General features: G+C 37.7%; 2 protein-coding genes across 3 annotated transcripts in view; one reads left to right on the top strand and one right to left on the bottom strand.

Moving 5' to 3' along the window:
- The window catches only part of mcph1 (microcephalin 1), a 72,592-nt gene that overhangs the window by 23,466 nt on the left and 30,369 nt on the right, over nucleotides 1-18,757 (top strand). The window lies entirely within an intron of this gene.
- Nucleotides 384-17,328, bottom strand: angpt2a (angiopoietin 2a). Its single transcript, XM_065250525.2, has 9 exons — nucleotides 16,893-17,328; nucleotides 11,482-11,637; nucleotides 10,164-10,285; nucleotides 9,258-9,484; nucleotides 5,076-5,203; nucleotides 4,450-4,551; nucleotides 4,192-4,358; nucleotides 2,059-2,189; nucleotides 384-1,503 (listed from the first exon to the last, which is right to left on the bottom strand). The coding sequence occupies exons 1-9, from the start codon at nucleotides 17,184-17,186 to the stop codon at nucleotides 1,343-1,345; spliced, it is 1,488 nt and encodes a 495-aa protein (XP_065106597.1). The 5' UTR covers nucleotides 17,187-17,328; the 3' UTR covers nucleotides 384-1,342.

Genomic DNA, 18,757 nt, shown 5'->3' with positions numbered 1-18,757 from the left:
CAGAAAGACAAGCTGCAATTAAAAGTCATCGCCAGACTTTTTAAATTGGTTGAAAATCCTTTTGGTAATTATTGGGCCTGAATGAGCTTATGCAAACATTGAATGTAATTCAAGAATGTCATTTCAGGCATAGATGTCGAGTGAAGCTGCCGTTGTTTTGCTCAGGCAGTATAAAGTGCTCTTTTATAAAATAGACATTACTAAAGTTTCCACAAACTCATCCATCTATCAAGTAAACAGAAAAGTCACTTTAAAGGCCTGTCCACATGCAAATAAATGATATGAAGTCTTCACAAACATGGAAGCAACATTTCACATTGCAAGCAAAATTCTGCCTCTTTTACCACACAAACACATACGATTTTAGGAATTACAAAACAAACTGACAAACGTTTACATAAACATAAAGTTTTTATTTAATCTTTACCAAATAAATTCACTAAGTGTTCTTAATTTTAATAGTTGAGTGATAAAAACATCAGCCAGTTAGTGTTCAGATACCATTACAAACAGGAACCTCATCTATACCACGAGTCTAAACATGCAACAGTTTTCCTTGCTACACTCTCAGAAAAAATGGTACAAGACGCTACAAACGTTTTCACTGGGGTGGTACCTTTTTAAAAAGTACACTTCTGTACCTAAAAAGTGCATTTTGGTACCTCAAAGGTGGGGTTCACCTAGGGGTTCATAGTGGTGGTACATATTAGGAACTTTTTAAAAGGTACCGTCCCAGTGACAACTTTTGTACTTTTTTTCTAAGAATATATTTAACCAAATGTTATAAAGTTTCGACCCACCAACACATAGCCACTATTAAAAGAAAAATTCATTTTTTGTGTTTTAAAGGCCCAAAGCACAAAACCATTTAAAGTGATCGTGCAAACCTAAGGGTCACCCTCAGCCTTATTTATTTAATTTATTCTTGTACCATTGTCACGTTTTTAAACCTAAATATTTGGTATTTACAAATAAATTTATTACATAAAAAATAAACACTCTCAATGTGGAAAATACTAGTTCTGGTTGCTTTAACATCAACATGAAGTATGTAACGCATCAGAGTATGTCAGTCTGCACACCTGTCATTCACAATAAATTCATAATACTTTTTTGTGTCCATTTGTAGTGCTCCATCCTAATGTTGTAGGCTGTGTAATGCTTTAGTTAAATAATTTTTTACAAAAATTAACACCTTAACCAAGTTGTTTAGCAAGTGCTTAATCTTCTTAAAGAAGTCTGTCGGGAGGTGCATGAAGGTCAAACCTTCTCCCTCCAAATGTGTTCTTATTGGATAGGAAAGCAGTGACATCAGTTATCGTTGTGCACTGGATTGTCTGGTTTAAAAGTCTGCTGGTCTTATCATCATCATCGTCGCCTTTAATGAATAGGCAGACCCTTTCCAGTAATACCATTTGATGCCGTTGAAACGATTGGTGTTCTGTCCCTGCTGGTAGTAAACACCATTGAGATTGGATGGTCCACAGGCGTCAAACCACCAACCTAAAACAAACAACATATTTCTTATTTTGATTTGAAGGCACTCTGTTTTCATAAATAATAATCAGAAAACTAAATATACTATATGTCTAATAGTAAAATGGAAAATAATCAAGATTGAAGTTGTTTTAGAAGTGCTCTTTTTGTGAACGACCCTCGTTTTAATGCGTATATATATCAGCTAAGGACAGAGTTTTCAGTATTCATAGATACTCCCTTAAGGATCCCCTCATGATAACTTTAAAACTAGATGGCAAGAGAAGTAAACCGTCAAAGAAATTCAGATAGGCTATGAAGAGTAACACATCTTTAGTTCCCAGACCATTCATCTCAGCATTTGAGTTATAAATTCCCAAATAATTTTGCTTGTTAGCCATGACCCAGCTACAAAAAATGCAAGGATTTTTTATACTGTACAGATTTCTGGGGCAAGTGCCAAAGTTCAGATGAGAGACCTTAAAGAAACGAGCGCTGCAGATCAGAAACGCTGGGGAGATGAATAAAGTACCAAGTAAAACACTTAAGAACTGAAATGAATAGAAAGTAACCTGTGCTTACCTCCTGAGAGCATCTGTGAGCATTTACAAACACATTTGTCATGATCTACATCCTTTGTGCTAAAATCACTTCCTGGCTGACCCATGCTACTGGTTCTCCCTGCTGTCCCACTGTAGCCATTGAGCTGTATCCTATGGAATTGGACATACAGAGTTACAAGTTAATTGAATAAGTTAAACATTTTTGCCAGTTTTCATGGTTTTTTTTTTCAGAGAATGCAATACCATAGTAAGAAATACTTTATTAAAGTGAATGTATTCATACTCAGAACTAATAAATAAAATGCAATCTTAAACAATATAATTTACCCAATATTTATTACTCAATATTTATATGCTATAGTATATTGTCATTTGTGAGGTTATGCGTTTCAGTTGAGGTGCTGCAGTTGCGTATTTAGTTAGTAGACAGCAAGGCAGCTTCGGGAAAAGAGCCATCAAATCTCGTTCATCTATTACTTTGATATCATTTTAAATGGCAATTAGCCATTAGCTTGTTTGGCAGAAGTTGTCCAGGGGACGTTAGGATTGTGTTGTGACATGTTTTTGCACTACACAGGCCGTAACTATTTCCAGATGACAAAATATTTCATTTGGAGCTTTGACAATTGTGTGCCAGCTCCCCGGGGATTTCGTGAGTTGAAACAGCAGTAGTGTTGATATGGGTGTGCACCAGATTAACAGCTTACATAGCTTCCTGCTGTTTCGTTTTAAACCGATTCAAAAGAATGGTAAAACAAGATGCAAAGTTTAGAAACAATTGACTGAAATGTCTGAAACCTGTAGATGTTTGAACTTACTTTTGTAAACAAAATATCATTTGGCCAACATTTATGATTTAAATAAAAATTTATTTTTGAAATGGATGACTCTGACTAAACAATAAAGAATAACAACAAATAAGAGGCCAGAATAGATTGGGAACTCCTAATAAACCTCTTAATAAAAAGTTTCCCAGGTTAAAAAAGGTGCTTCATGAAATGCCAAGAGTATGATTTTGCCAATTGTAACCAAATGGTGACCATGCTGAAGATATAGTTTACATTTATGCCAGTGTTTCTAAATGTTTAATTATATATGTGTGTGTGTGTGTGTGTGTGTGTGTGTGTGTGTGTGTGTGTGTGTGTGTGTGTGTATATATATATATATATGTATATATACTGTACGTGTCTTCGTCATGCAAGCACGGGTACATTAGCAGTACCCCCCCCCCCCCCCTTCTAAAGTGCACTTAAAGCAAACTGTAACATAAACTCGTTTGCATAAAAATTAAATTAGATATCTATCATTCTTATTACTTTGAGTAATTGTAAACAATGTAACAAGATGTGGGTTTATGTATGTCTCATTATGTTGCAAGAGACTCCAAAACAAAGTTAAGAAACTTAAAATTAGCATCATATGGGCACTTTAACATTAACTCTTTCACCGCCAGCGTTTTTAAAAAAAGTTGCCAGCCAGCGCCAGCGTTTTTCATGATTTTCACCAAAGTTTAATGCCTTCCAGAAAATGTTCTTCTTTAAATATATAAACATACAATATACCAAATGAAAGAACAGATCCTCTGCATTCAAACAAAAAAACCCGTTTCATCCTACCTTTAGTGGTTCTTTTGCAATCAGCTTTTGAATATGGGTAGGTTTTTGCAAAAACACCACATTTTGAGCAAAAAGCAGAGATAATTCCATTTTTGTGACGGACTTTTCATAGAGATCCCATCCAGAGCGATCTTAAAAACAGACACGGACATGCAGCCGCTTGCCATAGGGCAATACTTCCGGGTTTAAAAAGTTGCGGAAATACGGAAAATCTCGTCATTGGCGGGGAAGCGTTTTCTCTTAATTGACGAGATATCTCGTCAATGGCGGGGAAAGAGTTAAAAGCCGCATCCCAGCTCATAACAAAACAACACAGCCAATTATTTTGAATTTGTCAGCTATGCCTGCTGTGGTGAAAAAAAACTTAACAGTTGCTAAAAAAGTTATTCCGTAGTTTCCATAGTTTACTTTTAATTTTGTGGGAAAAATAGAAATAAAGCATACGTGTTTTAAAACCTTTGAATGGTAGTGTATATTGCTTATAAAATCACATAAACCCAGAACTCAAAGTATGAAAGCACATCATTGTTCTTCACCTGTAGTTTTGCTTTTCTCCATCAAGTAAGAACTGGTCATATTTGGAAAAGGCTTTATTTCCCTCCCAATCCATCAGATCTATCCTAAGCACATGCTGCTTTTCTTGTGTCAGCTTTGAAATGAATTCATTTCCCAACCAGTGTTCACCGGAGATGTCTCCAAAGCCCTGAGGTGGAAACAGAGTACATGCATTAAAAATGCTGGTATTTGTCAATATAGTACAATGAAGGATCGATGGAGGGCAATTTAATCCCTACCAATGTATAATTTTTCCATGTTTGATGAAAATCAACTAGGCCATTGAAGCGCTTCTGTATTACTGTCCATCCACCTCCATCTGTTTCCATGTCACAGTAGACCTGGAAACGCAAACAACAAATTACTGGCAACATTTCGCCTTAGTCTTTCAAGCCCCCTCTATATAAAATGAATCTCATGTCATGCCTTTCTTTCGAGATTTAACCTAAACAAATAACCTTTTCTGGACACTTTTTTAGAGCGCTGAAAGGATGTTGAATTGCCAGACTTCAGTTACTTTTTAATGAAAGGTATCTTAGGAGATTGCTGTATGTGGGCAAACATGTTCAAGACTGACTACAGCAAAAGAGAGATTTGCTTTCTTGCTGTTAAGGACAGCTTTAAAAGTGACTGGACTGTTATATTTGAAAAAGGAGATGTTTTTGTACTAGCTGTTGGTCTAGTTATGACTTAAATTAAGGTGTTAGCATAGGGAAAAAACAAAATTGTGCAAAATAATTCAAATAGTTTAATTATGACATTCATAACACTGTAATTTAGCCATTATTCTAAGTGTGACAAATAAATATTATAAGATGATGATAATGTGACAGACAACTTAAAAATAGATCAATATTCTTCTTACCTTAAATTGCTGTTTGGTATCTGGTATGGTCAATGAGTAGACCCCACTTTCTTTGTTTCCTGATTTAAAGACTGCAGCACAGTTGTTGTACTCTTCTGGTTTGTCCTGCATCATTGCCGAATTGGCACCTGGAAACAGATTAATTGTACAGTTTAACAGACCTTAGTTTATTCATATACATCTGTATTCATATATATAAACACGGTTATGACCTCCTCACAGAGATACTTTTAGTATCACTGTGCAGTAAACCAAAGTTACTGTACAAAATCATATTATGATGCTCAAAGATGAGTTTTAAGTGATCAAATTATCGACTACAGGGGGACTTTAAAAGTTAGTGCTTTTTAATAATAAATAAGGATGCACCGATATATCGGTCTGAAACAGAATTGCAGTTTATAGACTCTGCACTTCTAGGATTTGACATAATAATTTGAAAAAGCAAAACTATCAGCATCTATAGGTTTTCTTAGGGGCTGTTTACACTTGGTATTAAGATGTGTTTTCATCGATCGGATCACAAGTGGACGAGAGAGACACATTACGTTTACACCTGGTATTTAAATCCGTCTCTTTTGTCCACTTTCGACCGCTTCTGTCCTGAATACTGTGAGGGGGTGGTCTGTGAGACGGTGGGCGAGTCTCTCTGCTGTCTTTCCAATGCTAGCGGGAGTAATTATGAGTTTATATGGACGCAAACTAATATTATGTCACAGTCCGCTGTTTGTTAGCAAGTATACATGCTGCACAGTGTTTTGTATGTTTATATGTTGGAGCTTTCTCTGAATTTTTAGCGCAATTGATGAAATAGGATCGCGCAACTTTCACGCTTTCAAAACGAAACGGCAGTAGTTTTATCAATGAAAGGCTTAAAATAGTGCTGTTCACCGTATGTTCATGCCAGAAGTCAAAAAAAGACGTAAAACTTGTGTTTAATACCTCAGATTAGATAAATGGGCGGAGAGAAGGCGATCGCGTGTGGCTGTTCGAACACATTCAACCACATTTGCGTTCCGCAACTCCAAAGCGATCCGATCGAAAGTGGTTTCGACTACCTCTGGATGTGGTTGAAAGTGGTCGAAAGTGGACGAGCTCAAAACGTTTTGAACACCGTTTTCACCTGGCATTAACGTCGTCCACTTGTGATCCGATCGACGAAAACGCATGTTAATGCCAAGTGTAAACAGTCTCTTAGATGTCATTATAAGCAGTTAAATATCGACATTGGCACAGAAATTGTGTATCGGTGCATTACTAATAAGAAACAAACATCAGTCCCTAACATATAAACACTAAAGTCCTATTTCTAGTCGTGCGTAAGATCTTCGCCGTAGGATATCCGTAGCCACTGCATAGCCTGACGTGCACCTCGCCAAATTTTTTAACAGCATGCCAGTTCTATGCAGACTGCAAGCGCTGTAATTGGTCCACTAGAACCACTCCCGTCCCATTTCCGTTTGTGACGGTGAGAACAAAGATGAACAAAGTTGAAGAGTGATTCAACTCAAACTGCAACATAAGTCGCTGTTTATTTACTTTCTTCACAGCTGGTCATTTCGTGTCGATGTGAAAACACACATGCAGACTGCTGGTAGGCAGTATCCATGCGTGTAACTTCAGTAGCAGCGCAACAGTCAATGAAGCAACAGCTTGGCAAGTTTATCCACAAGCGTAAAAATCAGCAACTTGTTGTGTATGGTTTGAAATGACTTTAGTGTTTATATGTTAGGGACTGATGTTTGTTTCTTATTAGGAATGCACCGATACACAATTTCTGTGCCAATGTCGATATTCAACTGCTTAGAATGACATCTAAGAGGCTGTTTACACTTGGCATTAACATGCGTTTTCGTCGATCGGATCACAAGTGGACGACGTTAATGCCAGGTGTAAACGGTGTTCAAAACGTGCACCGATACACAATTTCTGTGCCAATGTCAATATTGCATTGCTTAGAATGACATCCAAGAAAACCTATAAATGCTGATAGTTTTGTTTTTTAAATTATTATGTCAAATCCTCGAATTGTAGAGTCTATAAGCTGCAATTCTGTTTCAGACCGATATATCGGTGCATCCCTATTTATCAGGGCTTGAAATTGCGACTATTTTGGTCACATATGCGACTGAAATTTAATCTGTGCGACCTTAAAATATATTTGGGAGCATTTGTGCGACTGCCTATTTTGTTGTATTGTACTGGATTTAGATTGTGATGCTGAGTGCTGTTCCAGGTTCAGTGTTCTCTCCAACGTTACATAACCAATCAAATTTCACCATTAAGTTCTTGCGTTTAATGAAGACCGCAGATTGGCTAATATGAGCGTCAATCATTCCTTGTTGCCGTGCTACGTTGGTATGTGAACGAGCCGACTACAGCCAATGTTACTACTGTATTAATTCATAACGACGATCCGGATTCAAATGCGACTCCACCACCGGAAAATAAGACTTGACGTTAAACCTTTCGGAGAGAGTGGCTTAAAGTTTTTTCGAGTTTCTCCACTATGAAAATGGCTTGATGTAACTGTTACTGTGTTTACTGTAAATCCTGTAAAACGGCGTTGGTGAGGAATCAAAACATTTTTAGCGCAAGACCTTGCTTAAACATGGCGAAAGTGCCAAACACACAAGAAGTGTCGTGACATGTGTTCATTATTGATGGAGACACCGACCTGTCTGTCAAAGAGTGTCTGATAGTGTATGTGCGCATGCGCTGGTGAATGGACATCTGACAAACATCCTTGTGGTCCATGTTGATGTGGAACACCACAATGCTGATGGTATGTTTTTGTTGTATTTTTTAAAACATTGCCTATTTAGTAGTAATAGCATCCTGGTAATGCAGTTATCAATACAAATATATATATATATATTAGCCTTCTTTATTACACGGCTCTCTGGAATGCTTGATTCTGATTGGTCAGTTGAGACATTTGCAGGTTCGTTCTTTTCAAATAATAACCGCTCCAAAATAATAACGCATAGCCGGACTACTTGCACGAGTAAAATCGCTCCGCGCCAATAAAGATCAATAAAGATTACTGTCTGTTTGGCGCCATCTTGTGACAAACACTCGACAACCACGACAAGACACAGAGAGCTTACTGAGACTGAACTTGACAAAATAGAGCATGACAGCTACGAAGCCAACATACAAAAAAATACAGAATGGGCATTAAAACTTCTCAAAGACTGGTCAAAGAGAAAAAAATGGAGACAGACAAGTATGAAGCAGAGGATCTTAATAAGGTATTACGATCATTTTATGCATCTGTGCAAAGTTTCGCGGAAGGATAAAAATGTTAATTTAAAACAAATATGCCAATAAAATGTTTCAAATTCATATTCATGTACAGTTTTTTTCTTATGTGGCAAGTAGCCGTGTAATAAGCGGGATAATGTAGATTATCCCGCGTCGGGTCCTGATCACACTGTCGGGGCTTATTTCCCAATAACTACCGGCTGCCTCTACATTATCCCTTACTTAATAAGGCCACTTTTGTAATGTCCCAATTAATCAGTGTTTTACGTGTTTGCTAGATTTTTTTATTGTAATCTTAATCATTTTACCTGTAATTGTTAAATTATTATTGCTGCTATACTATTTCAACAGCATTTGGGTATTATTTTAGGAATCTATGCAGCAAAAAAAATAAAAAAATAAAAATGTGTAAAGCCCATTGCTGGTGTTTTATTATTAATAAAATAAATCTCTTACATTTACATTGAAGTTGTGGTGCTTTTTAATTTTTGGATGGATGTGCCTAAATTTTTGCCAGTCCTACCAAATAAAAAAGTTAATTTTGAGTCCTGATTAATTATTAAAAAGTACTACTAACTAAGTTCCTCTGTAGTCGATAATTTGATCACATAAAACTCATCTTTGAGCATTATAATAGCATGAAAGTATTGGATTGATTTGTACAATAACTTTGGTTTTAAAGTTGTATCGCTCACAGATCTTGAACTATGAAAACAGCATTGTTGTGTACAGATACTGTCCTCTAATGATAGTTATCTTTCTCTGTGTGTCTATTTAACTAGTGGAGTGATTTTGTTCATCTTTTTCCCCAAACATTTGAACAGCTGCTGGCATAATATTGTTGTGGAAGTCTGTTTAGTCCCAGGGTCCTGTGTGTGATAAGAGAAATACTGACGCAGGCAAATGGTGGCTTACCCACAGAGATGGTTTGGATTAGATTGTTGACTGTGTTGGTCAGCTCCTGCTGTTGCTGCTTCATGGCAAAGTTATCAGAGGAGGCAAGGAGGAGTTGTTGCTCCATCTCTTTTATAGTGCTGATCTGTTTTTCCACCAGGTTCTTGAGCTGTTCTTTCTCCTCTTTTAGATTGTCCAGCTCTGCAATTCTTTTTCCCTCCATTTCCTCCATTCTCTTCTCAAGGATGCTGAGGACCAAGAGAAAACACATTAAAGTCCATGTGAAGTCTTTTCAGAGACTGTAAACACGCCAAAAAGACCGTAAACTGTGTATTACTGAATTTTGGAGTATCACTGTTAAACAGTTAGGGGTGTACCGGATTACAAAACATGGATCGGATTATCTTTCTTTTATGCTTTTCAATCAGCTTTATAGAGTTGTTGATGTGGTCGCTATGCACTGTTGGGGTATGGAAAGGGACTGCATAAAGATTTCTTAAAGATTTGTTCTTTTGTGTTCCATGGAAATGATCACAGCTTATGAATTCGGAATTACATGGGAGTGAGTAATTAAGGGATGATCAGGACCCCAATGCGAAGCACACATGGCTAGCTCATTTGTAAGAAATGAAAACCTTCTGAAAGGAAAAACTTTCCTAGTGGTTTAAGCCATTCAGAAAAGTTCAGTCAAGACAAACATGAATTTGGTTTAACCCGCCTGTAACCCGAAGGTCATCGGTTCAGGTCTCAAAGTAGACACTGTGGTGCCCTTAAGCACCTTATCCCCAATTGCTTCCTGGGTGCTGCAGTGATAGCTGCCCATTTTAAGTATGGGCTACCACACGTGACAGAACTTTAAATAAAGGTTAATAAACAAAGACAGAATATATATATATATATATATATATATATATATGTAATTATTACCTGTTCTTATCATTCAGTTTATCGATTTCATTTATCTGCTGTAGAATTTCTTTTTCCAGTTTGCTGGTGGAAATGGAGTTCTCAAGAAGCTGACGTTCAAGTCGGGTTGTTTGATTAATTACCTAAAGATAAAAAAGTCAGCTTCAGTCTTAGAAAATCTACTTTGCATGAAATCTTTATTAATCTTTTGTTACGTTACTTCATTCTGATGTATGCATGCATACTAGTACCTCATAGGTACATATAGGTGCCGTACACACTGCATATAAATTCGGTTGTCACTTCGCCTTTTAATGCTTAATTCTGTTCTGTACACACAGTTCAGTAATTTACAGGACTGACAACCGAATTAACTCCCGCAAAATGCAGGTAGTGACGACTGCATTTACAGAAACTCTGCATAGTTTGTGCCTAACAGAACTGAACAACTAGTAGTTAACAAAGTGTTTAAATGTGCATCCTGGACATGACAGGTCTTTTTTTTTTCTAAAAAAAAATTAATTCCTAAAAGGGGAAAAAGTCTTTTGTATGCGCGGTGTAGAAAATGACAGAGGCACGAGCGTTTGCTGCCCAGTGTTGCCAGATTTTGCACGAAAAAACAGCGAACAAGAAAATCCAATAATAAACCGAAATAAATCCAAATGCTTTACATCAAGAATCAAAATGTTGGGATCGTAATCTTCACACTTTAATAACACCAAAAACGGTTAAGCCCCAAAACGGTATGTAAGTACAAAAAAGACGAGGACCTGGCAACACTGCAAGAAAGCGCGCTGTGGGGCGGTCTCAAACGCGTACATACACAACGCCAAGACGGAGGTTTATTGCAAAACATAACGCTGTTAAATTATTTTGTTCAAAGCTGTGAGTGAGCACACAAGATGGTAGTGCGTTGCTATGGTTATCTCTGTGTCAATCATCACATTTTCGAGAGTGAGTCTTGTTCCGTACAGACATGAAACTAACATTTAGGGGATTCACCCCTGCATTGAAATGCGGTTGTCACTCCCGAAAGTTTGCAGTATGTATGAGGCCATTGATACCTCATATGTACATATCTCTTTACCTAAATGGTACATATTAGGCACTTATTAAAGGGTACCATCCCAGTAACAGCTTTTGTCCCTTTTTTTTTTGATGGTGCAGAGAATGAAACCCCATAATGCATTAATATGGCACATGAGTTGCTGTAGAGAAGTCTTTAAACCTGTAACTTTTGAGGTTTCATTAATTCGGATACAGTTGACAGCAAAGCGTCTTTGAAACTGTTAATGTGTCATAATGTGTAGTGAAGTATACACTAAACTAAAGGCCTCACCTGTGCTTCAACATTAGTGATTTTTCGAGTTTGCTCTGCTGTCTGACTCAAGAGGTTTGTCCCAATCTTGATCATGGTCACTGTGTGATTTTGCACCGTGTCCTGTTGCATCTGGACCATGTCTTGATTGAGGTTCTCCTGGATGTAGTTCTCCAGCTGTGAAAGAGATAAGGGTGTGTATTACAAAAATTAAATCTAAAAGGCTATTACGGAAAAAACATGTTTTAGGTGCATTACCTTATCTTTACATTGTATTGTATCTTAGCAGTTTTACTTATTTTTGCCTATAGTTTTCCTAATTTTTTTAGGTCACATTGGATGAAAGCGTTTGCTTGCTTAAATTCAATGGTATTTCACAGATTATCTGCTGAGCTTTGATGACAAAATGGTAATATACATGAAAAATTACAGGCTCTAATGAAATATAATTCTGTCGAGGTTATTAAGACTTTTTTTCTGTCACATTGAAATAGAAAGGATGATAATTTTCTTTACTTGGTTTTAATCGTATATTTACTCCTATTCATATATTTCGTACATATAATCGTATATTTACTAATTGTATATTTCGTGCATTGTTGATTTACTTTGTTATATACATGAGAGTTGATTATGTTTACTAAGATTTCCTAACTAGAAATAAGATAAATTTTTTGAGCTAAGAAACCTTAAACAAAGGAACACGCCCAGATTTTGGGAATTTAACTTATTCACCGTATCCCCCAGAGTTAGATAAGTCCATACATACCTTTCTAATCTCCGTGCGTGCTGTAACTCTGTCTGACGCAGCCCCTACTAGCTTAGCTTAGCACAAAGTCTGGAAGTGAATGGCTCCAGCTAGCAAACTGCTCCCAATAAGTGACAAAATAATGCGAACATTTTCCTATTTATATGTTGTGGTTGGTATAGTCACACCATGTACAAATAACAAGGTGAACTATATTCTCTGAAGACGAAGCACTGCTACTTGGGTGGAGTGATTTGCTCACAGCACCCGAGAAGCCCCTGGTGAGGAGCAGAGAGTTCGGTCAGAGTTGTGCAAATCACTCCGCCCAAGTAGCAGTGCTTCGTCTTTAGAGAATATAGTTCCCAGTATGTATACTGTTAAAAGATCGCTGTGTCTCATATAACCTTGTTATTTGTACACAGTGTGACTATACAAATCACAACAAATGTTGGCGTTATTTTGTCACTTATTGGGAGCAGTTTGCTAGCTGGAGCCATTCACTTCCAGTCTTTGTGCTAAGCTAAGCTAGCGGGGGCTGCATCAGACAGAGTTACAGCACGCACAGAGATGAGAAAGGTATGTATGGACTTATCTAACTCTGGGGGATACGGTGAATAAGCTAAATTCCCAAAATCTGGGCGTGTTCCTTTAAAGAACTTAAGATTTGCTATATATTGCTATATATTACTATATATATTGAATTGTGAAAAATCTTAATTCAGCATATCATATGTTAAGAACTAAAAACATTTCTGTAATGCGCTCCCAGATGTGAAGGCTGAGTAAATGGCTTTTTGCGCATCTGTTTCTATATGGATGTATGAGAGAGTGGTGTTGCAGAAGTCTATCATGACCCCTTTTAAGTAGGTCAATAGGAAATTATGTCTTAGTTGTCAGAAGAATTGCCACTTTGTGTGCTTGACAGGCAATTCTTTCTCTTTTAGCAGATATGGAGTTAGTATTTTGTTTTTTTAAGCTTCTATATATAATCTTCAGTAGTGATGGGGAGTCAACTCAAAAAGAGTCAATTCCTCGACTATTCATGTATCTGAAGTCAGTAGCCTCTTTCACACAGTAATTCTGGTAAATTACCATGAATTTACCAGAATGAATTTACCAGTAAATACAAAAATTTGCTGTTCACACATGCAGTGACGTTCCGTCTTTTTACCAGTAAGACATCATTCACACATCAGTATCAAAATACCGGTAAACTCGGAGAGAAAGCGGAAGTTACCTGTGGCGCGCGGCCGACGAGCTCCGTCCGTGTCGTATTTGTAAACGGCGGGTTATGACTTAATATCCACGGTCCGTATTTTGTTGTTTTCACATCTGTGGCAAGCGGTCGCGAAGTTGCTCGTGACCAAACAACATTGCGTTAGGCGGCGTCAAACGGAACCTGCGCGTTTGCACATTAGGCTTCACAGATGGTGTGCTAAGGAAGTCGGCAATTTGGCAATTAGATGGTAAGCTGTTTTAAACAACTTTGGTGAAGAAATGTGGATGTTAACTTCAGGTGTGCTCGACTTTTAAGCAACATGTGTGTGGAAACGTCCGTAAACAGTCTGGGGGAAACCGCGTCACCTACCTGTATAAAAACTTTCTGATTGGCCCGCCCGATCTGTCAGCGCGGTCTCACATCATCTAAATGCCGGTAATGCTATATTTTTCGTTCACACACAGCGCTTACCGGCAAATTACCGTTAATCTTACAACCTGTCTTACTGGTAAATTGGGAGCACTGATTTACCGGAAAGGTTCTGTTCACACATGACATGTTAACTGCAATTTACCAGTAAATTACCAGTAAAGACTGTATGTGTGAAAGGGACTAGTATCGACACCAGCAAAGGAATGGTCTCCATGATTCTTTGATGCTGTCATTAGTCCCTTTCACACATACAGTCTTTACTGGTAATTTACTGGTAAATTGCAGTTAACATGTCATGTGTGAACAGAACCTTTCCAGTAAATCAGTGCTCCCAATTTACCAGTAAGACAGGTTGTAAGATTAACGGTAATTTGCCGGTAAGCGCTGTGTGTGAACGAAAAATATAGCATTACCGGCATTTAGATGATGTGAGACCGCGCTGACAGATCGGGCGGGCCAATCAGAAAGTTTTTATACAGGTAGGTGACGCGGTTTCCCCCAAACTGTTTACGGACGTTTCCACACACATGTTGCTTAAAAGTCGAGCACACCTGAAGTTAACATCCACATTTCTTCACCAAAGTTGTTTAAAACAGCTTACCATCTAATTGCCAAATTGCCGACTTCCTTAGCACACCATCTGTGAAGCCTAATGTGCAAACGCGCAGGTTCCGTTTGACGCCGCCTAACGCAATGTTGTTTGGTCACGAGCAACTTCGCGACCGCTTGCCACAGATGTGAAAACAACAAAATACGGACCGTGGATATTAAGTCATAACCCGCCGTTTACAAATACGACACGGACGGAGCTCGCCGGCCGCGCGCCACAGGTAACTTCCGCTTTCTCTCCGAGTTTACCGGTATTTTGATACTGATGTGTGAATGATGTCTTACTGGTAAAAAGACGGAACGTCACTGCATGTGTGAACAGCAAATTTTTGTATTTACTGGTAAATTCATTCTGGTAAATTCATGGTAATTTACCAGAATTACTGTGTGAAAGAGGCTATTGAGCGACACCTCTTGATCACGAATGGGCACACAATATTTCCTGGTTTATCACATTCAGTGTTAATCACTGGTGGGACACTCATCAACCATGTCTTTTGTATGCCCCTTTGAATAAAAGCTTCTGCTATACTTAAATTTAACCCTGTGGATTACCTGTGTGTGCTATAGGTGTCATTTAAAAAAGTATTTAAAAATTATATTTTTGTTATACTTTTTGATGTTTTATTTGTTTTTTTACACAATTCGAAAGTCAACGAGGCACAGTAAGAACGCTACAAGTCGTTTCTCCTTCATTAAAAAAGTGAAAACTGTTGCAATATAAAATGCACTGGGTACAGTGTTTTCCATACATTGATTTATTTTTGTGGTGGCCCACCACAGAATCAACACTGGCCCCCACAAATAGAATTTTCATGATTCCCATTTACATTTTTATTTCACTATTTAAAACTGCTTAATTCGGCTTAAAATATAATTTGATATATAATACAGATCAAATTCAGATACAGATCAAAGAGTAGAAGTGAAACATATTTCAGGTGCCAACACTAGATCAAACGCAAACACGACATGATGACGTCACATATATGCTAATTAGCGGGTGACGTCATCACCGCCACAGTCTCATCAAAATCCTGTGGGAAACACTGGGGTATTGTTTAAAAATAAGTTTCTGCCTTTTAACCCTTAAAAGTATTTAGACCTGGGTTCATGCCCTTCAACTTGTTGGTTTCAGAGTTTGCATTCATGTTGGTTTCATCTTGTAATAGTGTTCCTGTCTCCTCGTTGCACAAATTTGCAGGAGACTTTGGTGATCTGTTGACAGCTGAAAAAACGAAATTAAGATAACTAAATAATGAATTTGCTTTCAGTTACCTTGTACTCTTAATACTGACCCTGTTTTGATTGACAGTAAATTGAGTTAAAGAGTTAATTTCATCGACTCCAACAGTGAGAGTCGGAGTTGACTTAAAAAAAAAAAACTGAATCAAACACCCCTACACTTCACTGTACAGGGCAGGTGCTCATCTCGTTGACTCTTGTTTGAAATAATAAAGTTCGGTAATGTCAAGACATTCAAAATTCTCTCTCAGAAGTTGGGGCAGTCTTGGCCAAATGGTTAGGGAGTTAGGCTTGAATCGGATCTCACGGCTGGCAGGTTGTGACTGTCGTGCCCTTGAGCAAGGTATCTTATCCCCAATTGCTTGCCGGGTGCTGCATTGATAGCTGCCTACTGCTCCGGGTGTGTGTTTGTGTGTTTAATACTTACTGGGATGAGTTAAATGCAGAGATCACTTCACTTTATTAAGTTTTATTTTAAAAAATACAAAAAGGACCATTTGCTGTATAAATTGCAGTCATCTGTGATTTCAGTATGGAGATAGAGTTTGTGATATTTTTTCCTCATTGTTAGTTGCTTACACATCTGATAGAGTGCTTGGACCCGGTGCCGTGTGACGTCAGACTTAACAAGCAGATTGAGTATTTAGTTCCTGAGCGGTTGAATAGCCAACGCTCAAGCAAACAGGATGGAAATGATAAGTGTTGCATCCTCAATGAAACACTGAAAGCAAAAATAGAGTCACATTTTCTTGCAGTCTTTCGAGTTCAAATGACTCATTTACTACTTCTGCACTGTAGTAAGAATATTTTGAATCATTTTGTGTGTCTTCCTCCCTTTGTTTCATCATGCGTGTTTCGTGGTGCACAGCTTAACGTGAAGGGTGTCATGATATGTCGTCATAACTGCAAGCAATAAATTCCATTGATTCCTTATGATTTAGTGATTTTATCCTGCAACTAGGCAGATTGTTTGTTGTGATGATTTACACATCAACTTATTTTTGTATTGGCCACTTATAAATCAGATATGCGTGTATTGTGAGATTTTTCAGCAGAATTAATCACAGTCAAATTAAAGGAAGAATCCACCGCTAACCACCTGTAAGGTTATGATCCAATCTAGTTTTGAAAACCAAACCTACATGTGTTGCTGTACAGTGATGTTCAAGAGGAACGTACCTTTTGCAGCCATTGTGTGTTGTTCTCCATGATAGTCTGTAGTTGTTCCAGTCTTTGGACTGAGCTGTCGTAATCAACCAGGTCATCACGCTGAACTTGGTTGGTTTGGGTGCTTGATGGGCTTCCACAGTTTTGCGGTTCTGGTAGCAGAAAGGTGTAGGTACATGGCCCGTTCTGAATCTGGTACTGTTTCTTTCCTGTCAGATCTAAATTTGTTGTGAATCCTTTTCCAAAACGAAAGCAATAACTTATAACAAAAAAATTAAATAGTGTACCGGTCTTCATCATGTTCATTATTAAAGTTTTTAATATTATTTATTTAAGCCGTGCGATTCAATTTCGTTCTTGATTCCCGTTCTTGGAGCTCTGGATGTTTGATGAATGAGGATTGAAGGTTTCTACATTCAGCTGATTCTCCTCATCCAGGATTGTGCTCTCGCACTGTGTGTGAGCTTTATTTATATGCCATGTAGAGGTAGGAGGAGGCGAACCGGATTTTTGTACTCGCCCCTCATCAGTCGGCTGTGTTCTGTGCGGGACTTGGGCTCCTCCCATGGCCCGTGGTTATGGGGAGCTACTTGAATAGAGCAGCGTGAAGAGCTCTCAAGCCAGACAGGAGCTCAGAAGCGCTATTTAAACACTTCCTGGTGGACTTTTCCTCTGGCCTGCATCTGCTCCAAAGAAAGCCAAGATAGTGGGTCAGGTCGACAGGACAGAACGGGCGACAATGGCTGTATTTGTGTTTTTCCTAAAGACTCAATTAAGCTGTTCAGGATGCAGCTGTATAGTTCAAGTAATGCAGCTTCAGCAAACGTCCATGTCATACCATATGACTATAGGTCTCGATGTGGACCTATGTATTGTTCTTTTTTTTTGCTTTGCTTTTAGCCTTGTTCTTCAAAGCAAAGATAACCCTGAATGTTTGTGGGGGGGACTTAAAGCTATCACACCACTCCAACTATTCCCATCTAAAAGTTGGAGTTCATGCCCCAGAGTACACGCTGCTATTAAGCGAGACATACCATATTAAAAAAAACATTTTTCAGTTGATCTTTTCAATTAAATTGTAATGCAGATAATAAATCAGTTAGCATGTTTGTGGAGAAAAGATAAAAAGCAGTTTGTTTATAAAACTATTTGGCTGTTGTTCAAATAACATTTGTAAAAGCCCTTCTCATGTCATTTCAATATGATTCCTAATCTCCGTTAATAGAGCGGCTAAAAAAATTCATCCGCTCTCATGCCTTCTAATCTATTCCTCTCACATCATCCAATACGGTCAAGCATTTTTGTGGTCACATTTCTTGCTTTTGTAAAGTAGAAATGGTTTTATAAACATTTCTGGTTTTAAAGTTACAGTATTTTGTAGGGCTGTGTATCGCCAACAATTCCCCGATACGATACGTATCCCGATACAAGGGTCCCAATACAATGCGCATCACGATACAAGACTATTTTGAATTACAATTTTGTTCAGAATTTAGTAACATTATTATTATTATTATTTTTATTATTATTTGTTTATTGTACATTGAATAAGCAGTGTTGTAACAGTTGTGTTTTTGCTATTCATTTATTAGCTAAATTAGAAATATTTAAAATCCCAGAGTTAGTACTTAACTTGTGTTTTTTTAAAAGCAGTTTTACAAAGATGTCTTGTCTCTCATTAATCTACATCTATGAATATATCTATAAACATGCAGTCAGACTTAATACTATTTAATAGAAATCAGATTATTAATGTGACAGCTATAGTTTGAAGTAGCTCTGTATCTCTTCTCTAGACATTCACTTTTCACATGCAAATCTTTGTCGTGTTTCTTCTCAAATGCGTTAGTACTGTTTTATAAGAGCATGGCTAATAA

Source organism: Paramisgurnus dabryanus, chromosome 20 (genome assembly GCF_030506205.2).
Source record: "Paramisgurnus dabryanus chromosome 20, PD_genome_1.1, whole genome shotgun sequence".
NCBI classification, from domain to species: Eukaryota; Metazoa; Chordata; class Actinopteri; order Cypriniformes; family Cobitidae; genus Paramisgurnus; species Paramisgurnus dabryanus.
Note: the sequence above shows the minus strand (reverse complement) of the source record. Positions and strands in the feature narration are given on the sequence as shown.

Excerpts from the sequence above, each read along its gene's own strand:
- angpt2a (XM_065250525.2), bottom strand. The coding sequence starts at position 17,186 with ATGAACATGATGAAGACCGGTACACTATTTAATTTTTTTGTTATAAGT. Across the intron at positions 11,638-16,892 it reads ACACACAATGGCTGCAAAAG|CTGGAGAACTACATCCAGGA; the intron begins GTACGTTCCTCT and ends TCTCTTTCACAG. Across the intron at positions 10,286-11,481 it reads TCACTAATGTTGAAGCACAG|GTAATTAATCAAACAACCCG; the intron begins GTGAGGCCTTTA and ends TTTTATCTTTAG.